We start from the raw sequence: 27,241 nt of genomic DNA, 5'->3' as shown, positions 1-27,241 counted from the left end.
AATCATGCCACATATGGCAATTCTTACTGTAAGCCAGGATTGTTAAGTGTGATTAGCCTTTTACAGTGGTTATTTAGAATTTTTGTTGCTTAGTAACAGTTGTCATGTTTGTCAAATTTATTTGTAATAGAACAGCTATAGTTATGATAATTTAAACATTTTAAACAGGAAGGAAATAGTGGTCAGCTTCACCTTGTGCTATTTTACCCCTTCTCTTTTACAATGAATACCACAGTCAGACATCCTATTACAGTACTTATACATGATTGCAATTAACAATAGTTCTTTCACTACTTTATACTAAGAATTATGATAACTACATACGGTAGATTCTCTGACTTTTGGCAAACTCACAAGTATGTAATTAGCTACCCCACATGTGACAAAGGGAACATAATAATTATTATATTGTATTGCACTATATACAATGAAACCATGCTCAGTGTGCCAGTAGTGATGAATAATCTATAGTATGTATGAATAATTATTATGTACTGCTTTTGCTCCCAGCATTGTGAAATGATGTTTGTTACACTCCAGAAAGATACCTTACTGCATTGTGGCTTATGCTCAATGAGTTTCTGATATTAAGTCAATCATCCAAAATAAATCCATATATTATGGATCTATGTTAAAACTACTTAGAACACACCCACCTCCCCTTAATGTACTGTGCATGTAGTTATACAGATGCTAGAGTTGCAACAATACAGTGTGTAGACGCATCGATATATTGCCTCTGGTGTATCACAATACAGTGATATATTACATGATACAAAGTGGAGTCTAAGCAATGGTCTGTGTTGTCTTTTAATGTTGTTTTCTGTTATTTAAGAGAAATAAGTTGGCTATTTGTTCTTTGAGCATTACATACTATTCAGTTTAACCACGTACAATGTACAATAATTTGATTGTCAGCCATGATAACAAGCCACAATATGTCGATATATCGCGATACACAATATATTGATATGAATTGACTTTGTATTGATACAGCGATATTGGCTTAAACGATACGATACGCAATATATTGTTGTATCTCTAACAGATGCAAATCTTTTATCACCAATCTATTCTTTGCAGTGGTAGGTACTGGTATCCTCAAATACAGATGTGACATCATATATAGTATGTACATGTTTACAACACAAAAATTGATGATCATAGTAAGTAAAACATAGTGCACATAAATATCCAATAGTGTTCATTCGTAAAACGTGCACACCGTAGTATGGTGTATGCATAGTGAAAATGTGTAGTTATAATGTTCCACATATCATTTCCTGCATGGTTATGAAAATTCTAGTAGCAGCTTCAAAAGCTTGTTTGGCTATAGCACTGTTAAACTTCTTACCAGGAACAGCTGATGGATTGTAACGATTTGGAAATCTAGTATCCAAATAGAATCTTTCTAAGGAATGGGCATCACTGACATCAATTGGACATCCTAACTGCACTAGTGCATGTGCTGGTAATGCAAGGTTGTGATTGTTCAAACTGACTTGGCCTACACCACATTTGGCATACATGCCAGCCTTCAGAGATTTCTCTGCCACTTCATGACACATAAAACAAGCTGCGGCAGATACTTTTTCATAGGAGGCAGTTACAAGTACAGAGAGGGCAGCGTAATCATATCCAGCTTGTTCAATCCAAATTTTAGCTTCTTCAAGATCTATGCGGGGCATAGGAATGTTCATTCCACTAAATGTGAATGCTCCCCTTTCTGGGGTTCTCCCAGTATCTCTTGATCTGAACTCATTGTGTGAAGAAGCTGTTTGGTTCCATTGACTAAACCAAGTACTATATTGTGGACTGGACTGTTGATCATTATAAGTCTCTCTTCTCTCAGTTTCATGAGTGTTGTGTCCTTGATGTTCTTTTTCAGCTCTTTTAATCTCCTCTTTCAAAAACTGAAATTGAGCCGTTGCATTTGGATTGTCAGGGTTTTTATCAGGGTGGTATTGCAAGTACAAGCGTTTTATTGCTTTGTTTCGTTGCTCAATTGGTAAAGCAAAAGCAGCTTTTACAGCAGCCCTAATAACTTTGCAATCAATCACATGTTGGGTTTGTTTAGATTTAGTAGAACTGTCATGAATTTCCACCTCCGTGTTGTGATTAACTGAAAACTTTTTGGTAGATTCTTGAATGAACTTGTAAAGTTCCAAAACATGTGCTTCTAGTGGGTCATCATTTCCGGTGGTTATTATAAATCTACGTTGCATCATCTTCTGAAAGTTGTTTACTACCTGAGCAACAGTTTCCTGGTCAATCTCATATAAAACTTGTGCATACACAACAGTTCCATCTTCAGTTTCATATCCCACCCATTCTTCAGGCCTAAACAGATTTAATATATTTTGATCCAGTCTATGGTGCCAGCGTTCAGGAATGATATCACTCAATTTAGGAATTGTAGTTACCTCGGGGGATATGTACATGACACTGTTGAAACTGTCAGGAACTGTGGAACGAATAACTTTTACTACTTTTGGAATTGATTGACATTGTATCAGTAATGATACAAACGTAACCAGATCTGGACCGTCATTACTAGCAACTTCAAAACAACTAATTGATTTTAACTGTAACCTTGAACACAGTTCTTTAGCAAGGTCTGAAAAAGTAACAGGAGGGTATATTTTATTAGCATTTTTCAAGCTCAATATCCATTGCTGACCTGGTCCAGTAGACTTTTGTAGAAGATACAATTGGTCACTGATTGTGTTGTTCAGGGTAATAATTTCATTTCCTATCTTTATTTTAGGCCGAACTCTAAATTTGTTAAAATGCTTTATGGAGAGACCATGTTGAAAATTGTTTAGTATTCTGGTTACTGATGAAGGTGTTTTACCGTCACTACTGTAGCTTCTAGCAAGCAACTCTATACCTGACATGAATTCTTTGGAAAGCAATATATCTCCTATGATAGATACATTTGGAAATACCTCTTCTGCTTGTGCACTGTCTATGATGTCATACTCCAGCATTGATTTTAAGCTCTTTAATCCAAGCTCTTTTGGCAAAAGTTCTGAAAGTAATTTACTTCTAATTTGATAGTCATTCCTTAGTGGATTTAAGTAAGCATATCCAGCAGGAGGTGGGAATTGTTGATGCCCAACAATATTATACACTATCAGCTTTGAACATTCAACAAGCTTATCATCTTGGCTAAGAAGATATAGTGGCTTCAAGTATTGAGCTGCCACACTTCTTTTCTCACACTGTTGAAGTAGTTTGATTAGCTCGTCTGTAGCTTTGACTATAACACGTCTAATATTTTCATCAACCACGCTGTTCTGACACTTTTCTTGTACCATCTGCAAAACAAACTGAATATGGGAAAAGTCAAGAGAAACTCGGACACCAGTGTATGACAGGAAGTTGATAACTTCATGTGCTTCTTTAATAAGAGGATGTAAATATGGGTACAACTGAACTATGTGTGAAGAATCAATGACAGGTTTTAAGTACGGCTGCCAAGTAGGTTTGATGTACAGAACTTGGATAGGTTTTACCAAAACATAATTTTTAGAATCAGTAGCTAACAGCTTAACTGGTAAAAATTTTGTATTTGTCAAGTCATACTTTTTGCAAACAGCTTCTGGTGATTGCTGCTGTTTATTTAGTTTGGTTTGTATGCACTTCAGCATTGTTACTACCACTTCTGGTAAGAGACCACTTTTATCAGCCATAGGTCCTACATCATGCTTATCAAATCTTGAATCATTTGCAAACACAGTTGATGATAAACCCTTTAAATTGGCAATCACATCTTCCAATGATGGTGACTGCACTACTCCACAGTCTTGGAGTCTTTGTGAATCTGAGTCCAAAGGTAGATTTATTAGTGGCCTAATAGTCCACAATAGGTGCTTGTTGTCCACTATAGTTGAACCAGACAATTTTGCTAAATGCATGATACTTTGCCCATCATTCACTATTTGTTCCCCCATTCTTTGTGCTTTAATGCAATTCAAATCTTCCACTTCTTCTATGACAGCAATTGGAATGTTTGAGATTTTTCTAGTGCACTCGTTAGATTTCAGAGCTTTGTATTTGTCATCTCCAATTGTAGGTGAACACAGCAATGCTCTCAACAAAACTAGGGAAGCATTTTTAATTGTAGCAACACTACCAAGCCTTGGTAGTCCTTTGCAGTAAGACACAAACTCTTCTACTGCAGGCATCATTCTTAATCCAAAATATTCAAAAAACTCATGCCAATCTTGTGCCCTAAATTTAGTAGGCAGAAAGGATGATTCACTACAAAATAGTTTAAACATGTGATTGTCGTGATCATAAAAGTTTCTTATAGCACGTAGATGTCCACAGTCATCAGGAATGCAACGAAGATCTTTTAAAACTGAAACAAATGACTGTACCTTATGTTGTATGTTGCTGGTGTGAAGATACCCATACATCAAAACATGCTTACAGTTTGGATAAACTTCTTCTTTGACAAATTCTAGATGGGCCATTTGAACACCTGGTTCAAGAGAATGGAAATTTGGAAAAATGTAATTGCAGTAAACATCATATCGATTAATTGAGCACATTTGCAAACTTTTTGCTTCATGCCTTATACAGGCCCATGGTGCATTTGGACTTAAAAATAATACATTTCTAGGAACATAAGAAATCCACTGGTCTATACCAGCTGTACAAACTTCTTTGTCATTCCAAATCCATACCATTTTAGCTGAAGCAAGCATAACCAACTCACTACTAACAGTGGTAAAAACTGGAAGATGCCTTATATACCTTTGATTATCTTCATTAGAATATGGAATTTGTTTGAAAACTGTGAACAGCACGGATAATTCTTGCTTAGTAAGCTGTACGAAATTGTTCTCTTCTTTTCTGATCAAGTACAGACTTTTAAGGATGTCTTGTGGATTATTCACACTGGGCAGTTGGAGTTTAATTTTATCAAGAATGTTTCCTACTACCTCATGCTGAAGTAAAGGTACATTAAGTTTAATCATTAGTGCTGTAACCTTCCCCAAGTCATAGTAAGATGTCCCTGAAGTTCTTGTCAGAGGTAAAATATCAGACCGTGTGGAATAGAATTGGTTGTTTGATGCTGGAAGCAATGCAAATAGGCTCAGGATTTCATTACAATACACACTGAAAACTGGATCATTAGCTAAGCAGTCCAACACATTTCTAATCAATGTAGAATCTATTTCATCACTTAAAAATGAATAGTTATCATGAATTATTGATAAAATACATCTGAAGTGATCACTGTTTTTAAGGTTGGATGTACATAAGTATGGGCTCTGTGCTGGGTAACACAATCGTAGATCATTGTGGATAAAACATTGTTTACTGTTTGGAAATGATCTCCAGCTATTGGATGAAACAATTCCTTTACCATCTGACAAGGAATGTAAATTCCCATCTACTGTTACTATAAGACCAAGACTTACAAATCTCTTGTCACTAATACATTCTTTGGAAAAAGTACAATATTGCATTAAATATTGAAGTAACACAGAAATATTTTTAATGTCAATGAACTGTGTAGAAGAGATAGCACAAGGCAGCATATTACCATTTAAAATTTGGCTGCAAAATTGGATGTAGTAATTGACAACTGATTCTCTTGACACAACAGATAATTGTATCTTGTCATCGGCCTTCTTAAACTCCTTGTAAATAAACATTGGTGTATCAACAATGTTCATACCAATCGAAATGAGCACATCAACCACAGGCAAATTTTCATCATTAAAATAGCATTCATTTCTGGAGTTAGGCATTAGTAGTTTGTACCAAGTTACAGTAAACCATTCAGTGTCACTGTCCACTTTTGGTAACTTACTAGTCTCAATCTTTGAGCTAGAGCACTTTGTTAATTTGGCTAAAATGGGGGCATTGAGTCTGCTTAAGGTCAAGTACAAGTACTTGATAAGATATGACCAAGGATTGGTAGTCAAAAAAGTCAATAAGGGATAATAATTATAGTATGACTTCAACAGTGTTGATCTGGAAATGGGTGATTGCATTCTAATAGCAATATCGAGTAGTAGATAAGCATATGAAACACCAACAGCTTTAATCATAAAGTCATTCCATAGTGCCTTTAAATCAGGAAGTGCTGTATGCATACTAAAGAAGCCATAGGAAGAAGTATTCTTGGTACTACTACTGACCCACAGACCACGACGATCAGAATGCAATATGAAGTGTCCATGTACATGTACTGGTAATCGTGTCATTCCTGGCAAAGGAAGGTAGCAAAATGATTTTCCCATAAAATTTTCAGTGTTTACTGGTGCAGCAATTCCGTGATGAGGATTACATGCCACATTTGGTGGTCTAATACTATTCCAATCAAAATTTTCATCTTCAACATTACCTTTTCCAAGTTGAACTATCCATTCTGTAACATGGTGGTCTTTAGTATTCAGAGTCATTGGGTAGGACACTAACTTTGCATTGCCATTTTGTGATTGCTTGATTACTCTTTGTTCCCCCTTAGTACTCTGCACATGGTGAAATAAAGTAGCCTCACTCCAACTAAAATCATTTGTTGACTCATTATCATCTATTATAAAGAACTTCACATCACTAATGTGATGCAAGAATAAAAGGGCCTCTGATACTTGTGACATCCATTCCTTTAATTCTTTTTCAAGGGTCTTTACTAATATTACCTCTTTAGAAATCATATGATGTTTGATATTCTGCCTTAGTGGTAGCCGAAAAAGAGAACCCTTTGTTTTAATTTCTTTTGGGGTATCACCTAAATCATTTAAAAGGTAAGAAGATTTCATATCGGGAAATTTCTGCCACAACTTTTCCAAGTTCTTGAGTATTTTCCCTGGTCTTTTCCTCTTGTCATGAGCAACGTAATAATGATAAGGGTCAAGTATACAGAGTTTACCAGCAGTAATAAACGAAGGACAGTCAGTAAAATGATATACAACATTGAACCCAATACCATACTGACCAACTGTGGAAGCATCAATTGATTTACTGCCAAGTCCAAGTTTCTGAATACCTAAAAAATCTTCTTTGCTGAATGTTGAGTCATTCCAAAACAGCAAAGCCGGCCCATGTAATTCTTTCCATTCTTCTGAAATGACTTTTTGGTGATTGTGTTTACGCTTGTCCAGGGTGATGTACAATTTTGTAGCACCAGCATCATCTGCATTCTGAAGAATTTCTTTTAGGAAGGTGATGTCTCTGGGATAATCCCTTAAAATGTTATTAAGTCGCTGTGTCAAATCTTCCCACTGTCCAAACTCTTCACCCTCTACATCATCTTCATGATCTTGTAGCAATGCACTTCTCATAGGCTCTACACCAAGACGTATTGCTGTAGTCCTCTCAACACACTCATGACAATATACATACTCTTCATCAGGATCACACCATGGTGCATCATTGTATTTCAAGTTTTCGGTGCTCCTAAGAACAAACTCTTCATCTGGCAAAGACAGGTGTTGGTTTGCATTGACAGTAGCATATTGAAGCTGAGGTAAAATAAGTCTAATTACAGTTTGGCAGTCTTCCGGTAGGCTGCCATGTTTGTAATCATTTTTCATTTTATTTAGTGTATTCAGATATGTTTCAGTAGCAAAGTTGGCCTTGATGCCTAGATAATTAACAAGTGCTCTAAATCTTGACAGACCATCTGGTAATTTATATAAGTATGGACCATCCATTTTCCAGTTAATTGCTACACAGGATGGTATTAGAAATTTATCTGTGATCCATATACATGGTTTATCTTTTAAGACAATCAAATGTTTTCGTAATTCATGATCAGGGAAAGACAGTTTAGAGTTAATATATTGGTAGACACTCATGACAATAGTACTTACATTCTTCAACACTTCTTCATCTATTCCATCATCAGAGCATGCCTGAAACCATGTTAATAGATCACTGAAGTGATTCATTACATCAATTGAGCCAATGTCACTTTTGATGCCTAGTATATTCTGCACTTTGTAATTCAGTAGTCTACGGTGGTATTGTGAAGAAAGAAATTGCGTATCAAGGATAGCCACCTGCGAACCACATGCGTGTACAGCATTTACACTTAAATAACCTTCTGATACTTTTGTTAGTTTAGGACCTGGTAACAAATGTCCTACTATAGAGTCTCCTTTCCAACTGATGGGATAATGTTGTGGTTTTTGCATAACTGGGAGAAAAGGAATGCTTTGCAACTCATTTGTTATACGATGTGATAGAAATTTTCCTTTAGAATTTTCCTCTATGCATTCAATTAATACAAGAAGGCGACCTAAAGCTTCACTACTATTCGTGTCATACCAACTCTGTACACATTTTGCTCTGTCAATCACTATATCCCAACATAAAGTCTGCATCAGACCAATTTTAGCAAGTAATGTAATTAGAATATTGTTTTGTTGCAGAAATTTTAAATCAGGGAACATGCCATCTTCGGGCAAAAACAGTTTACCCATTCTGGAAGTAGGATCTAAAAGATGTAGTGGTTTTTTAAATATCTTTCCATCAGGGCTACATGGGATACACTTTGTATTCTTCAATAATTCTGGCAGCACATTGTCATGTGTGTTTTTGGCATAAGTTATCAGAGATGCTGTAACTATCTCAGTTTTAGCCTCTGCTGAGACCACTGACAATGTCTGGTCACGGTAAAAGTGTCTGATAAATTTCCCTTCATTGATGACTTGTGACAAGAAGTTTGGATAGACACAGAACTTACTCCACAAACTGTTTGGTAGGTTGACTACTGGTAAGTGGAGAACAGTGGCCACATGATACAATGATGATTGTAAGATAGTATCATTAGAGCCAACTCCAACAGCCAATATTTTGTTAGACAAGAAATTGCACTGATGAAGTTTGTACCACTGTGTAGTGATTTCTGAATAAAATAAGGAATATTGATTGGATAAAATAGCTGTATAGATCTTGTTGACCAGGATTTCCCATGGATTAATTTCCCTCAAACCAATGGGCCAAAGACTATGAAAATTATAATCAACAATATACCCAACTTGCTGCATTCGTTGCAAATAAAAGAGAAGCTTGAGATAGGCTTCAGCCACAACAGTTTCCATTAGCATTTTATTCCAGTTTGATTCCTTTGTTGCAGTAACAGCATTGTCAGCTTTCCATATTCCACGACGATTGGTGGTGACTGCAAAATTACTACTAACATGAACTGGTAGTCCAGTCTCAATGTTTAGTGGTAAAAAACAGAAACACTCTCCTGTAATATCTGCTACATGATATTGATTAGGTGTAATACTAGGCAATAACTTTATAGACACGGAAGATGTACCATGACATTTTTCTCTGAAACTTGTTTGTAGTGATTTTGTATCTGTTGTAACTAACCAGACTGAGTTTTCTCCTTTACCTTTATTAGGTGCTAACTCAGTAGATATTGTTAGCAAACTGCAATTGTTGTTTAAATTTTGCTTTGTTATTGTTACTTCAAAGTTTTTAGTGATACTATCATCAGTTGCAAGATAAAATGATATCTTCTTTACATTGTGTAAAAACATCAATAGCTTGGAACTGTACAGTTTCATATTGCCAATAATAGAAGACACCTTTGATTCTGTGAAAGTGTTATCACTAATTTCACTGCTGGTTGAGCGTAATGGAAATCGAAACAAGGTTCCTTCAAAATTTTTGCAAGGATTAAAACCACATATCCCAGCATATGGATTTAATTGCTTTGATTTTTTCAGAAGAAAGTGCTTATTGAAATTTATCTTTATTCTGGGGTTAGAGTCACTTTTGATTTCTTTGCTAAGACACTGAAGTGTGGGATCAAACACTACAAAATTTTCTCCACTCACAAATGAAGGAACATCTGTTATGTGATAAACAGAACAAAATCCAACTCCAAATTTTCCAATCTTTAGTGGTTTATTCATCTTGGTTTCTCCAGCTATCTTTCTTATGTTTTCAAAATCCTCTTCACTAAATTCAGCATTGTTGTAGAACAATAGTGCAGGACCATAGCTGTTAGCCATTCCAGGAAAGAAAAGATGGCTACTATCATGTTCCCTTGTGTCATAAAATAGTGCTACTTCCGTAGCTCCTGCATCATCAGCATTTTGTAACAACTCTTGAATCACACTAGTGTCTTTATATTCCCTCAGTATTCTGTTAAGACGAGTAGTGAGTGGTTCAGACTGACCAGCTTGTTCAAAACCAAATTCTTCAGAATTAGCAATCATTGTGTTGAGTGGCTTCAGTTCAAGTGTACAGCACATATTATAACTAATGGAAGGATGGACTAAGAAATAATCTTGCATAATATCACCGAGTGCCTCTTTGTTATCGCTGAGCCATTGTAAGTCTTCATCCAGACAAGCAACTTGATCAGCTGGTTTAAGAATTAACTGATTATCACCACTTTTAACTGGCACAAAAATTGCACCACGCAGATCTTGAATTTCTTCACTAGTAAAACTGTAGCAAACCCACTTCAATACTTTGGTAATGAAACTATTTTGTTCATCATAATTATTATCATCATTTGGCAAAGAAGAAATTGTTTCGAGAACTGACAAAACATCAGAAACCGTAATCTGTTCCTTGACACCAATATATTGGAATAAAGGCCTGTACTGCTGAAGATGATGTGGTAGGATATACCAGTAAGGCTCCAATGTACCTACAGTTTCACTCTGCTGATCAAAAGAACAAGCCACTACACTAGGTAGTACAAACTTGTTATCACTGACTTGTACTACTTCTGACTGACTTAATAACAGCCAGTATTGACTGATTTGATTTTGCTGGGCTGCATGTTGGAGGTAAGAATACAACTGTTTTACATTTTCTTTTAGGAAATTATTTTCTATATGTGTATTGTGATCGATCAAATCCAGTAATTGCAGAATCATCGCATCTACTGGTACACTTTGTGGAATATTTAGTGATGCTATCAACTTTACTGACAGTGTCCCCTCATACTGAAGAATCTTCATCTGTGAACCTATCAAGTTAGGAAGTTTCTTGTGTTCTTCTGGTGAACTACTGGCATGTAAACTTTGAGCAAACACAAACTGACTACCACTAGATCCTTTCCAACTAAGACATTTAGGATAACCTTTAGGTGGTGTTGTAATAACAGGTAACCATTGTAGAGAACGAAGGGTTTGATCTAGTGGAACATTATTATAGTACTCGTTTAGCAACCTGTTACCAGTGGGAGAAGAAAGAAATTTTAGAAGAGTATTAGCTCGTTTTACTTTAGCTTGAGTGTCAGTTTCACAACAAATAATATCAGTAACTCTGATAATATCTGATGAACTTAGTGTATTACAATCCTTCATACCAAGCTGTTTTAAAATAGGGAAGTGAGCACTTGAAAATGGAGCAATAGGAAATACATTTTGACCTTCAAACAATTCCTTCACCACATGATCCGTAGGATCATACACTTCACATGGTGAGAATAAGTTATCATTATCATCATCACTAGTTGGCAAGTACTTGAGCAGTTTCAGTTTGTTAAATAACAAATCACCATCTGATGTGATAACCAAACTGTAATATTCATTGGGCTCTAATAACATAGAAGTTACCTTCACTATGCCTGCTTTGTTCAGTTGTTTATTTTCAATTGCAAAGAAAATAACATTAATAATAAGTTGCAGTTTAGTGGGAAACCAACAAGTTTCTGGTAGCATGGGTTGCAGGTTTTCAGTGATGTTTCTTTCGCATGTTATGATGGGTGGAAGAAATAGTAAATATTTCCTTATGCTTTCTGGTTCTAGGACTACTATAACCATGCTTTTGTTTTCTTTGAGTACATTTGTAGCATTCTTTAAAGATGTTAGAGCATTGGATTGCACAATAGTAAAAATATTTAGCTTTAATGCTACCAATCTTTGTCCTACGTTCAAGGAAAAGTTGATTGAGTGGTAAAACAAGAACTGTCTTAATGCTGTGGCTTCTTCTTGTGAAAAGAAAATATTCTCAAGATTCGCGTGTGAAACATTTAAAAGCAATGATTGTGACAGTTGTGGGACATAACCACTGAGTTTAGAACAATCCAGAAATGCGAATTCCTCTGAAGATGTCACATGACAACCCAACTTTTCCCCAGCAGTAACCAGTTCACAGAAAAACAAACTTGCACTCTGGTTACAGATAAATACTTGTGTGTTTTCTTGATAGTTCAATTCTACAACCTTGAAACCATTATCATCTTTTCCAAAACACACGGGAATAAGTGGGATGTTAACAAAAAATGACAGGCTATCTGCACTTACCCAACTCCAAAATGTTTTCAACCAATTCTCATTATAGAAACCACCAGCAGATCCATAGCAACACCATCCATTTTGGAATGGTGAAGTTTGCTTAAGTAACACAGCAACACTTTCAGGTTTCAAGATGTGAAGTTGTGTATACCTACTGTTAGCTACTTCTATTAGTTTATCATGCAACCTGACATCCTCACCTTCTACATTGACCAAGGTTGAACTGTTGTTAGCTAACAATTTTGTGTCCAAAAACTGCTTATCACAAACATACATTTTAACTGCTGATTGGTCAGTACCAAATGCTATAAAAGTGTTAACAACTGTAGGAAGCAGGACTATGCCATTAAGATTACTGTAATCTTTGTCTTCCAAGCAATAGTGTAGCAGCTGGAATTTTTCTGCTTTGCTTAGGTTTGAGTAGCTCTGAGAAATACTTCTAATAGTTTGTCTTACTGCTGATGGAGTTATTGTGGCAAATGGGTAAGAGCTTTTGTTAAAAAACTTCACTGCATCCCAAACATTTTCAGGTAGCACCACTACTGTTTTACCACACTTAATGAGTACATCAATAACAACTTTAGGAAACTGGCTACTGTTCACCTGTGGTACAACACACACTGATGAGTCTAGCCCTACCCACCTACCATTCTCTGACCAAAAATATTGACCTTGTAACAAAAGTGACAACAGCGGATGCAAAATGATATTCCAGTTGGTAGTATTAACAACAGATACACATGGCCAAAAAGAATAAAATATTTCTGGATTGCACTTTTCTTTTAAAAGATTGAGGCATTCTGCATAGCAAGATGGAAGAATATCTGAAAACAAAACTTTATTCCACAATGCGCCATCGTCATTCTTCATATCAGAGGTTATCCATTTCAAATGACGACGATCTTTATTCAACCCAAAGGTACCGTGAACACAAAGTGGTAATGGTGGGTTAACCTCTTTACTGTCTGGAAGAGGAAGAAAACAAAACAATCTGCTGGAACACTGCAATGTGAGGGGCACAGCTAGCCCAATCCAAGGAAGACTAGATACCTTACTCGATGCTTTTATAACATCCTTATCTCTTGACCCTACCCAGTGCATAATTATCCACTGACATTCACAGTGTGTTCCTACCTGAACGTCATGTACAGTAATTGTGGCTTCATACTGTAGGTGAGGTAATGGTGAACTAGGATTAGAATGGTATTTCCCTACTTCACTTAAAAAGGCAAGTTTTAATTGCCTTCTTTGGCACTCACTAGCTTTGTCAATTTCAACACTAAAAATTTTAGTTACCAAGCTGTTCGCATCAATTGTAAACACTTCAATTCTTTCTACATACCTTAAAAACAATAACAAGATTGCAGCATCATCGTTGAGAGCTTTTAAAAGCTCTTTAAGCTTTGGTATAGTATATAGCTTATCAGAAAGGCCCGAAGGCTCTTTTCTAAGTGGAAATCGAATAAGAGTTCCTTTATAGTGTAGCTCTTCTCCCAGGCTACAGTTGTTTGCAAACTTGAATGGTGAAAATGAATCACTGTAGTTTGGTGAGTTGTTGGTGAGCTTGTATTTATGGCCAGGGTCACCTCTCCACATTTTCTTCTGTGGATCCATGAAACACAGCCATTTTCCACTAATGATAGCTGGAACATCTAGAGAAATTAAGCATGTAGATAATACGCATGAGTTCAGAACTTAAAAATCAGTACACTTAGTGCATAGCATTTTATAGGCTATTACTATAAACCACAGGATACTGATATGTAATACCTCCATAGAACTGGCATACATACAGGGTGTATGTACTATTAGAAGATGAAACTGCTGTACTTTGATGACAGCAAGATGAAATACTCAAATTCATTAATTAGGTACAGAATTTCTATAGATCCTTGTTTATTTATCAATAGATCCCTGTCTCTGAGGCAATGCAAAACATGGCAATTACACACCTGTAACATTGGCAACACATGGGCATTTAACTGGACAGCAAGTGCAGTTCTAATTACTAAGAGGTGTAATGGACTTGTTAACATTACTCAGCGCATTATTCTAAACAATATTCCCATTGTACTTATGCATTCTACTTTGAAATTTAGGCTTGCACAAATTTATAACTCATGTCTACTATCAAGAGTATATGTGACCAGGACTGCTAAAACCAGGGCACGTATTATTTTTATTTATTAACACTTTACAGCACAAGTGCTGAAGGTGCTATATCAATTATCTTCTGAAAAGTGAAGTATCCATTACACTTCGTTGTCAGCTATGTTAGACGTGTTACACAGCATTATGAATCAAGAACTGTTCAAAAAGCACCCAGCATACTGCATCATAAGAAAGAAATGGATGCGCCCCAGTTATATCAGTTATTGTCTGAAAAGTGAAGTATCCATTACGCTTCATTGTCAGCTATGTTCAACCCGTTACACAGCAGTACGAATCAAGAACTGTTCAAAAGGCACCTCTGTAATCAAAGTAGCCACTATGAAAAATACAGACGATTTCTGTTTTGAAGGGAAGCCATCACGTGCTACTGCCAAATTGACACTTTCCACTGTAAGCAAAGATGAATGGGACACAAAGGAGGAAACTGGTAAATTCATGAAGAATGCATGTGATTTTCATAAGGCACCTCTCAGGCCGAAGTGACATCAAACAGTGAAAAAGCAAGCCTGTAACCTTAGCTGTTATCGAGTTACGTTTGTCTGAAGGCATCAGTCAGTCAGTCAGTTTCTCAGTCAGTCATTAGAAAAGTCCGTTTAATAATTATTTTAAAATTCTGTAGCTACTTGTTGAAAGCATTTTGGGTTGATCTGAAGACTTGCTTGGATTTAGTTTTACCTAACCAATACTGTCTCATCATCGTCAGGGAAAAGTGAGGCTGGTTTTTGGGTGGTGTTTTTTCATGGGCCACACCCACTCCTTTGTGATCCCTACTATGATGATTTGCTTATGATAGGTATGACTGAAGTGGCTACACGTAATTAAACCTGCAAACAGCAACAGATGTGGCTTTCTGTGTACTTATAGACTGCAACATACCTTACTGATATGATTTCATAACTTATATGTATATAGACAATCCGAATAAATGGGTATGGCTCATGAAAGAAGCTGGCCAGGACTACAATATGACATGTTAATTCTCACATTATCAAACTAAATGATTTATTTCACATGTGACCAATCCATGGTCAGGCTCAGATACTTTATAAGTGGAGATGACCTGGACAAAATATGATCCGGTTTACCCAACCTGGTTTCAATGCTGGTCTGTTGTACATTTGCACCAGCTTCATATGGCCACTTGACACACTATAATTTATTTATTTATTAATGCTTTACAGATCAAATAACACAAGTACAGAACATTAGACAAATCAAAAAGGGAAATTACATGATCTGAGGGTCAGCTAGCCACCAGTGCCAGCTGCCTTAAATTAATTAACTACTTAGCTACTTATTTACAACTAAACTTTACTTACGTACAGTACAACTACAAAATATTAAAGTTACATGAGTGGGGAAGCTTACTACAGTTCCTACAAGGACATAAAAAATGTAAAGTACAATTACTGTTAGTGTCAAAAGTATTTGTAAAATGATTCCATAAAAAAATAATAAGTTTATGTTTGATAGTAGGGAGGGAAAGGGATAAGTCAATGATAGGTAATGCATTCCACAATCTAGGGATTCTGTAAAAATATGAATTTGCTGTAATTACATTGTCAGAATTTCTGTGGCATAACTTGCTGCTGGATGATCTGGTACGACTGTTGTTGAAGCAAACATGGTCGGATATGTTGAAGCTACTAGTAGGGGAGTTCAAAGATTTTATTAGAAAAAGAACAATTGTGTACCTTGGCCAATACAAAAAGCAAACACTAAAAATCACATATACAAAAACAGTTATATATGTACCTGTAACATGAAAAACTGAATTGAATCCAATTCCAAACTTTCCAACTTTGAATGGATCAGAGCGTTTGTTACTTCGTTTCAGTTTCTGTATATTAGTCCAGTCTTCCTCAGTAAACACTGCATTATTGTATGCCAACAATGCTGGTCCCTGGAACTTTTCCAGTGAAGAATGTAGCAGGTTGTTTTCATCATGTGATCTCTCATCGATGAAGAACTTCACCTCTGTGGCTTTTGCGTCATCAGCATTTTGAATAATTTCCTGCAGTACGTAATACATTGATCATTCAAAAACTATAATGTATTGTTACATGGCACAAATGAGGTGAAGTTAAGTTTGATTAGAGATCATATAAAAAAAGTATTGAAATGATGAGGGTCACGTACATGTGAAGACAGCAGTGGATGTTAATCCCTGCTGCAGTCCATACCTATTGCTGAATTAGGGATTAAATGTCCACTAGTATCTTCAGGTGTAGGTGACTTTCCTGGTTTTACCGCTTTTTTGTGATCCCTAATTAAACTTAAAATTCATAATTTTTCCTTGTACTTGTTTCTTTTTATTTGTAACATATTATCTAATCAAAAACAGCCAAGCTGTAAAAAAAGGTGCAGCCCCCAAAAAGGCCATGGTGAAAAAAGATGTGAAATCCAAGGTGGCGGCCAAGAAATGGCTGTGATGGTAGGTTAATGGTAAAAATTTTAATAACGACAATTCAGGTGAATTTTGTGCCAAGATTCACCATGGCCTTTTTGGGGGCCGCACCTTTTTTTACAGCCTGGCTGTTTTTGATTAGATATCACTTCTTTTTGTATTTGTATACTGCAAAGCCGGCCTATAGCTGGCTTTGGGGCTTTTTAACCCATGTGTTTTTTTATTTACCACAGGAAGAAGAAAAGAACTTACAGAAGATTTTTAATACTTCAATTATTTTTGATTTTATTAGTAATTATACAAATTATATACATATATTTATTACATGCCCATTATTCCCCACAGGATATTTTTTAGCAGCTGATCTATCTACTGGGTGACTTAAAATATAGCTGAACTATATACAGGATGGTTTCTTTGTAGCTGAACTCTCTACAAGGTGACCTCTTCTAGCTGATTTCTCTACAGGGTGATTTGTTTGCAGCTAAACTCTCTACAAGTGATTTATTTGCAGCTAAACTCTCTACATCCATGGTGATTTCTTTGTAGCTGAACTCTCTACATGATGGTTTCTTTGTAGCTGAACTCTCTACAAGGTGACTTCTTCTAGCTGAACTCTCTACAGGGTGATTTCTTTGTAGCTGAACTCTCTACATGATGGTTTCTTTGTAGCTGAACTCTCTATAAGGTGACTTCTTTTAGCTGATCCCTCTACAGGGTGATTTGTTTGCAGCTGAACTCTTTAGGTGGTGATTTCTTTGTAGCTGAACTCTCTCCAAGGTGACCTCTTCTAGCTGACCTCTCTACATGGTGCTTTCTTTGTAGCTGAACTCTCTACATGATGGTTTCTTTGTAGCTGAACTCTCTACAAGGTGACTTCTTCTAGCTGATCCCTCTACAGGGCGATTTGTTTGTAGTTGAATTCTCTACAAGGTAATTTGTTTGAGGCTGAACTCTCTACATGGCGGTTTCTTTGTAGCTGAACTCTCTACAAAGTGACTTTTTCTAGCTGAACTCTATACAGAGTGATTTGTTTGCAAATGAACTCTCTACATGATGGTTTCTTTGTAGCTGAACTCTCTATAAGGTGACCTCTTCTAGCTGAACTCTTTACATTGTGTCTAGTTTCTAGCTGATCTCTCTACAGGGTGATTTGTTTGCAGCTGAAATCTCTACAGGGTGATTTGCTTGTAGCTGAACTCCTTACATTGTGTCTAGTTTCTAGCTGATCTCTCTGCAGGTTAATTTGTTTGCAGCCGATCTCTCTACATGGTAATTTGTTTATAGCTGAACTATCTATAAGGTGATTTGTTTGTACCTGATCTCTCTGCAGGTTGATTTGTTTTAGCTGAACTCTCTACAGGGTGATTTGCTTGTAGCTGAACTCCTTACATTGTGTCTAGTTTCTAGCTGATCTCCAAAGGGTGATTTGTTTGTAGCTGATCTCTCTACAAGTTGATTTGTGTGTAGCTGATCTCTCTGCAGGTTGATTTGTTTGTAGCTGATCTCTCTACAGGGCAACTCGTTTGTAGCTGAACTCTCTATAAGGTGATTTGATCTCTCTGCAGGATGATTTGTTTGTAGCTGATCTCTCTACAGGGTGATTTTTTGTAGCTGACCTCTCTTCAGGGTGATTTTTTCTAGCTGATTGCTCTACAGGTTGATTTGTTTGTAGATGAACTCTCTACAGGGTAATTTGCTTGTAGCTGAACTCCTTACTTTGTGTCTAGTTTGTAGCTGATCTCTATACAAGTTGATTTGTGTGTAGCTGATCTCTCTGCAGGGTGATTTGTTTGTAGTCGATCTCTCTACAAGGTAATTTGTTTGTAGCTGAGCTATCTATATGGTGATTTGTATGTAGCTGATCTCTCTGCAGATTGATTTGTTTTAGCTGAACTCTCTACAGGGTGATTTGTTTGTAGCTGAAGTCTCTACAGGGTGATTTGTTTCTAGCTGATCTCTCTACAGGGTGATTTTTTGTAGCTGACCTCTCTTCAGGGTGATTTGTTTCTAGCTGATCTCTCTACAGGGCGATTTTTTGTAGCTGACCTCTCTTCAGGGTGATTTGTTTCTAGCTGATCGCTCTACAGGTTGATTTTTTTGTAGCTGAAATCTCAACAGGGTGTATTGCTTGTAGCTGAACTCCTTACATTGTGTCTAGTTTCTAGATGATCTCTCTACAGGATGATTTGTTTGTAGTCGATCTCTCTACAAGGTAACTTCTTCTAGCTGATCTTTCTACAAGGTGATTTGTTTGTAGCTGAATTCTCTACAGGGCAATTTGTTTGCAGCTGAACTCTCTACATGGTAGTTTCTTTGTAGCCGAACTCTCTACAGTGTAACTTATTCTAGCTTATCTCTCTACAGGTTGATTTGTGTGTAACTGATCTCTCTACAAGCTGATTTGTTTGTAACTGATCTCTCTGCAGGTTGATTTGTTTGTAGCTGAAGTCTCTACAGGGTGATTTGTTTCTAGCTGATCTCTCTACAGGGTGATTTTTTGTAGCTGACCTCTCTTCAGGGTGATTTGTTTCTAGCTGATCGCTCTACAGGTTGATTTTTTTGTAGCTGAAATCTCAACAGGGTGTATTGCTTGTAGCTGAACTCCTTACATTGTGTCTAGTTTCTAGATGATCTCTCTACAGGATGATTTGTTTGTAGTCGATCTCTCTACAGGGTAATTTGTTTGTAACTGAACTGTCTATAAGGTGATTTGTTTGTAGCTGATCTCTCTGCAGGTTGATTTGTTTTAGCTGAACTCTCTACAGGGTAATTTGTTTCTAGCTTATCTCTCTACAGGTTGATTTGTGTGTAACTGATCTCTCTACAAGCTGATTTGTTTGTAAATGATCTCTCTGCAGGTTGATTTGTTTCTAGCTGATCTCTCTACAAGTTGATTTGTTTGTTGCTGATCACTCTAAAGATTGATTTGTTTGTAGCTGAACTCTCTGCAAAGTGTTTTGTTTGTAGCTGATCTCTCTACAGGGTAATTTGTTTGTAGCTGAACTCTCTGCACAGCGACTTGTGTGTAGCTGAATTCTCTAGATAGTGATTTAATAGTAGGTGAACTCTCTACAGGGTGCATGACTTACTTATAGCTGAACTCTCTTCAGTGTGACTTGTAATGTTCTGAATCTCTACAGTGATATAATTGTAGTTTAACTCTCCACAGGGTGACTTGCTTCTTGCTGAACTGTCTATAACATTAACTGTTTGCAGCTGAAGTCCCTACAGAATAACTTGTAATGTAATAGAATTCTATAATGGAGTAAATAAATTAGCTGAATGCTCTATTAGGGTGACTGTTCTATTAGAGTATCTCGATCTCGCATTTGCTACACGGAGTTGGCTTTCGAACCATAACTCAGTGGTTTGTAATCCAATTCTTCTATACTACTGCAAGGACTTTCTATGAAGATTATTCCAGCTATACACCAATTTTCAGCTCATTGCTCATAGCGGTTTGCCTAGTAGGCGTAAAAACTAATACTTTTTTATTACTAAAAATCGATCGCGTAATTGTGACACAGGTTGGGTTTTGTGTCATATCTCCGTGGTCTTAATTTCGATTGCTTTCAAACCACCAAAAGGCACTCCTACGATGGTTACTCCATCTACATAGCAATTTTCAACTCATTCCATGAAGCGGTTTACCCTGTAGGCATGACAACATATCGATCTTATTTTACACGAATAGTCGGTCATAACTCCTGAACCATTCTTCGGATTTGCACCAAATTTGATGCTAGGATTCGCCTTTGGACTCCCTTTCTGTGTGCCAAATGTCAAGGCGATCGGAACACGTGTTTGCGTTTTATAGCGATTTTTGCAAGTGTGCGAAAAGACGAAGAAGAAAAAAAAACGAAGAAAAAAAAACGAAACTTTGGCCACTCATATCTCGGAAATGGTTTGAGTGATTTCCTTCAAACCTGGAATGTAGACTCCCCTAGCTGGTGGGCAACTCGGCAGTAAATTTGGTGTCAATCGGATAAGGTATCACCGAGATACAAAAGTGTGAAAATGACGTTTTCTTTCTTCCTGTCAATATACTCACAGTGTGGCGCGCCGGCTTCTTGGGCAGCACGACACACTACCGTGTGTCTTGATGACTATTGAATATGTGCGTGCATGCATACTGTACTGCACACCAAAAGAAACAAAAAAGGCAGATGTAATGTTTTTATCTTAGCAAGTACCACAATCAATTACTGAAAAGTTCTAAGTGGCCATTATGTTTTGTTTTCAGCTATGTTCAGCCCGTAAAACAGCATTATAGAACATTCCTTCACAATTAATCCAGTCACTATGGGAATAATGTATTATTCACATTACAAACATAGAGTAGCCATCCCACAAGCTGTCAGCAAAGAGAAATGGAACACCAAAGGAGACAAAGGTAAGTCCATGATGCATGTATTGTTGGTACTGTAGTATGTAAAAAACTCCTATCAGGCTGGAGTGATGTCCAACAGTGAAAAACTCAAGCCCATATCACCAGATTTTATCATGTTACGCTTGTCTAAAAGTATTAGTCAGTCAGTCAGTCCGTCGGTCGGTCAGTCAGGCCTGGATAACCCAGACAAAAATGTGACCTGGTTGACCAATCCAGTTTCAACAACATGGAACCATTGACAACTATGGAATAACTGGTAAACAACCAAAACATTAGTTTGATTTCTAACTACAATTAGTATATCAAGGATGTGCTCATACACTCAAGTAAGTATACTGTATGATAATAATGCAGGAGGTGCATCAATTGCCATGACTAAAAATGTTGTAGACTAGCAGTATAAGAATTACAGCATTATAGCATTAGCAGCATCACTCATGCAATTTTGCATCAGCACATCAGATGCTACAATGTCATGTCTAGCAATACTTTTACTTCAAAGAAAAACATTGAAGTTCAACACATCACATCATTTCCCAACAATAAACACATTAATACAAAATTTGTTAATACATTGATATCTCTATTAGAGTCTAGTTGACTGTTCTATCAGAGTATCTCAATTGTTTTAAAGTAAGCTTCAAGAGAGCTCATATGCCATCTATACTACGTGCTGTTACTCACTCACTTTTATACTAGTGTGTGAGGTTTCTGAAGAATGCTTAGCAATCTAAATTTCAATGGGGATTTCCTGAAACCCTTGAAAACCCTACTCACTATGCTTTACTATGCTCTCGATTATACAGTACTGTTCAAGCACAACGTTGCCTTGTGAGAGTGTGATTTACAACACATCTTGAGCCAAATACAGCATTCAGCTTTGCCTCGTGCTGTATTAGTCTCTCATCCATGCATTTGGGATGAATACTAATGAGCAAAACGGGTGCCATGCCCTGTAATTAGCAAGCATTTTAATTGTTTGCACTCTCACAAGATGACATTGCATTTGAGTGGTACCGTATGTATGGTGTGCTTGAATACACTACACTTGAGTCCTCACTAGAGAGCATTTTTAAATTTGATGGGCATGCAAGGCTGAATAGTGTAGACTAAATGCACGGAGATAGATACTAAATATATGTGTGAATTCTTAAACAAACAAACAATAATATAGCTAGTTGGTACTTACTTTAAAGATCTGACCATCAGGATATTCTTCAAGAATTTCTCTAATCTCATCTGTGAGTGGTACTTGTTCTTGACCAAAATAACCTTCTTCATCAGAGTCCTCATCAGAGTTGCTATCAGAGCCCTTTTCAGAATTGTCTATGGTAAAAGGTATTAGTTCATACAGTAACAATATTCTAGTGTTGTAAAATGTACTGTACAATTAGAAATGATACCAGTCTATGTGTACAGTAAAATTGTAGCAGTATGGTATGTATGCATGTATGTACGCATGTATAACTGTAAGATGAACATTGCATCTTATTAAAATATAGTGTTAGAAGATTAAGCCATCGACTATCCTGGATGGTTGTGATGAACAACAAGTAGTGAATGCAACAAGTTCTTGAGAGTTGTGCAATCAACATGGCAGCATGCCATTGTCCAAACCATCTGAGTTACTCAACCTAAAGGCACATGAATGCAGGGTGACATGAATGCCTAAAGGACACCACTCACACAGTGATCTACCGGAGACAATTTAAATGAGACTGGATATATAATACACATTCCTGATAATACAAGATGGCATTGAAGATATAGAAAGAGGAAGGCACCATACGTGTAGCACACCATCTAAAAGTCATGGCAAGGAAATGTTCAAATCATTTTACTGACCATAGTGATATCACCAAAGTCTTGCAAGAGTTCAAAGCAAAATCCAACCTCCTACAACTGGTTTTACTCAACCACCAGAATACCCAACTATGTCAATCAAACTCTCCTTAGCACAGTAACAATTTGGATGTTACACATTGACACAGCTGCCACTTACACAACTGTATTACTGATGCCTGTAACATTCTAGTAATTCTCAGCTAAGCTAACAACAGGGTTAATACAGACAAGCTCAATACTACAATGGTATACTACTAAGCCATAGTCTATAGTTGCAGTATAACACATTTCATGAGAATTTATGAGGATTTATATGTGCATAAAATAAGAAAACTGGCATTCTATTAAATATATGACCTTTATCTAAACTTGAATTTCAGACATCCATCTCTATACAATATGAATGGATTTGAAACAGAAAATGTACCTATTGTATTCTCATTGAATCTTTATGAATGTTTAGAAAACTTTTCTATCATAAAGGAGTTACCAGTCATGTGTTGCCTTAAACAATTCATAGGGTCCTAATCTATTTCATAATTGTAATACTTTACTATACTTCCTCCCAATACAATTGCCACTGGTTGTGGAATGAAGAGAATCACTGTTGCAATTTGCATCAGATGACATCTGCATACCATAATACCATATTAGACTTGTGGTGAAACTTGATGCTTGTACAAATAGTCTCCTATTAAGGTCATATATACTAGTATTGACTTCTTTGCATGCTATTGGTGCATGTACAATGTATCTATGGTTGGGTAGTTGGAAAAGGCGGATACAGTCAGACACGGATGCGGGCAGACATTTTCAAAAAGCATTTTTACATTTAGTTATTTTTCATACCTAACACTGTATTTACAGCAGCATTCGCTTCCAGGCTCAGGAGTCGATCTTGTCATAGCGCTTATCCATATATAAGCGCATGTGCAAAGGATACACTAGCACTCTACAGACCATATAGTGTTGTATACATGCTCTAGAAATCTAATTCAGAGTCATAGAGATTAATCTATAGCATGTCCCAACCTAATCTCGTAGGCCAAGTCCTTGAAACCCTCCACTTGGTATAAGCGCCTGCGCCTTATACTAAAAGGCGTAAGATTGTGGATTTGGCCTGCTAAGCTAAGTTACATGGCATATAAGCTAATTTCTACAACTATATAACTCTGTATTAGACTTTAGAGCATGAGTATAACAATAATATGGTCTTTGGAATGCTGTGGAGTGCTGGTATAGTCCTTCGCACATGCGCTTATAAATGGATAAGCGCAATGACAAGTGGGTCTGGAAGCGAAGACTGCTGTAAAAACAGCATTAGGTATGAAAAATAACTGTTATATAAATGTAAAAATGCTTTTTGAAAATGTCCGTGTCCGACCGTATCCGCCTTTTCTGACTACCCTCTATGGTCCGCATTCATGAGCTCACTTTCCAGTATAAACAACCAGTACGGACTCTGTACTTTGATCCCCCCCCCCCCCCCCCCCGGCAACTAATTCCAATCACATTTGTGGGAATATACAGGTGTATAGCTATCACTTCATTTATTATACTCCACTGGCTGGAGGAGTAATTAGACAGTGTACAAGGTGGTCACCCAAGGGAGCAGTGACATAGCCTAGGCCCTGAACTCAAGCTATTAGCCAGAAAGCACAGTTAGTCCTTGTGGCAAGAATTGAAAAGGCCCGAAAGGTATGCCACTGTCATAACTTATTGAGAAAATTGCTTGTTAACAAAATTTAATGCAGTTGCCCCATGGTGAAGAACAACAGGCAAACCTTAGTTAGCTAGCATACAATTAGGGTTGTGTTTAGCTTTGATTTCTTCTTTACTAGGCATGGTTCCTCCTTCTACTATATGTATGACATCCCTTCTTGACCCAGATTCATAAGGTTTGAAAGAAGTAGACTATAAGCAGGTAGCTGGCAGCAGTAGCTGAGTGGTTCGGGTTGAGGATCTGCTCTTGTGCCACTTTTATTTCTTTTTCATCTACAGTATATTTTGTCTAAGTTTCTTGGCTTATTGTGTCAATATAGTACAGCCTCATTAAAAGTTGTTACAAACAAGTGCATTCGGAAGGATGCTACAAACCCACCATGACCTGCTAATTTGCAGGCCATCAAGCACCACACAAGTACAATACATAACTACTACCACAAGGGGGTGGCACTCCAATATACCCTGTACTCCAATATTTGTCCTCGGTCAAAGTGGTCAAACTTGAAAAATAAGCTTTGACCCTTGACTTACACTAAAATCCGTGCTTGACTCTTGACCAAACTTTTGTAAATTTTTGTAAAATTATGGTTATGTTCTAATTCTAAAAGTATCAATTGTGGTATGCACTTTACAAATGAACTTGTCTCTTTTTCTCTGCACAGCACTTATTGATTATAATTATAAGCACCTCCTCAAAAAGGGTCTGGTCCAGAATCAATATGTAAACTCATTTTCACATCCCAATCTGGAGCTCAGGGTGTTAATCAACTTTCGTCATAAAACGTATACTTCCTTTTAAATTTCAAGCTATGTATGCATTGGAAATGCCATGAACGATTGCTGGTAGTTGACGCTGAGGCTGTTTTTGTACGGTTGAAAAGGTCATGCATCGATTCCTTGTGAAAATGAAAAGGCTAAAGGTGAACTGAGTAAAGAATCAACCCGTGTCATTTTCAGCCTAAGGAAACCAGCCCCAGTGTCTCTACTTGTAAATGCTCATGGCATTTCCATTGTGTATGTGGCTTGAAATTTAAAAGGAAGTATATGTTTTATGACGAAAGTTGATTAAACATCCCGAGCTCTACCTTGGGTGTGAAAACGAGTTTACGTGTTGATTCTGGATCAGACCCTTTTTTGAGCAGGCGCTTATAATTATAATTGATAAGCGCTGCATGTGCCAAGAAAAAGAGACCTGGCCACGTGAGACTATTTTTGACCTACTCAACCAGTAATATAATATTTCATGTGTGGAGCAACATGGTTTCCATAAAAGAAGATCTTGTGACACACAGTTAACATATACAATATATGATTTTGCAACGTAAATAAGGCAAACAGAGTGAAAGGGTTCCTTCAGCGTAATCTTAAGAAGTGCTCACCAGATGTTAAAGCACCATTCTACTTGATGCTTGTTCACCCAATGTTAGAATATGCCTGTGTAGCCTGGTCACCATACCACAAATGTAATGTATAGGCAATAGAACTGGTACAAGGACATGCTGCTAGATATGGTTTGATAGGTATGCAAGTGTATCAGAAATGATTAGTATACTTGGATGGCCCACTTTAGAAAGTAGATGCAACACCTTGAGAACTTTTATGATAGTATAAAATTATGAACAACTTGGTAGATGTACCTACTGTTACAATTAATGTTACAGCTAAGAGAACATACCGAGAAACTCGACATCTACCCTGTAGAGTGAATGTATACGCCTATTCCTTTTTTTTCCACAAGCGATCAAATTATGGAATACTTTATCACCAGATTTACAACTTGAACTTTCAAAGAGAGACTTTATAATCTACACTCATACTTAAATCCACATGTATGACAATACTCATATCTGAGTTTGTACATTGATGGAAATTAATAAATAAATGCAAATTTCTTGTATGAAGATCAGAGTACAGGATATATTGGAGTGCCACCCCCTTGTATGATTATAGAATACCAGGGATTGAGTGTATAGCCTCGTTGGAACAGTTACTGACGGATTGGAACGGTCCCAAGCCACTAGTCTCGCGTAGCTAGACCACTACTGTGACCTCTTCTCAGTTTTTTGAGCGGTGTGGGCGTGTACCAGATCCCGACCGCACACACACATAACTGCACACACATACACAAGAAAAAAGTAGTATGAGACTATAGATCATGCCATCACGTTCCCACTTTCTGCGGGTTGCACTGATAATAGCTACGACTCAATGTAAATATGTCACACGTACTGACGTACCTGCCATGCTGGCGATGTGAGATGTACAGAAACTCTGCTTCGCGACGTTGATATTCTCGGCTACTGGGTTTCTAGCGACTAACTCACAACACGGCTTACTATATGTAAATGTAGAACTAAGACTCTCATGCCTTTTATGCAAGAAGGTAGAAGCACCGCAGTTTCACGAATTCGTAGAAGCAGCCGTTTCCAATTGCGCGCGCCGAGTTTAATTTACCTT

The 27,241-nt window shown here is 37.0% G+C and overlaps 1 protein-coding gene across 1 annotated transcript; it reads right to left on the bottom strand.

Moving 5' to 3' along the window:
• Window positions 1-1,259: 1,259 nt before the first annotated feature.
• Window positions 1,260-27,136, bottom strand: LOC136255097 (sacsin-like). The gene is made up of 4 exons (XM_066047817.1): window positions 27,022-27,136; window positions 22,404-22,540; window positions 16,170-16,428; window positions 1,260-13,894 (listed from the first exon to the last, which is right to left on the bottom strand). The coding sequence occupies exons 1-4, from the start codon at window positions 27,026-27,028 to the stop codon at window positions 1,260-1,262; spliced, it is 13,038 nt and encodes a 4,345-aa protein (XP_065903889.1). The 5' UTR covers window positions 27,029-27,136.
• Between the last annotated feature and the right edge of the window lie 105 nt (window positions 27,137-27,241).

This window comes from Dysidea avara, chromosome 5 (genome assembly GCF_963678975.1).
Source record: "Dysidea avara chromosome 5, odDysAvar1.4, whole genome shotgun sequence".
Lineage (NCBI taxonomy): Eukaryota > Metazoa > Porifera > Demospongiae > Dictyoceratida > Dysideidae > Dysidea > Dysidea avara.
Note: the sequence above shows the minus strand (reverse complement) of the source record. Positions and strands in the feature narration are given on the sequence as shown.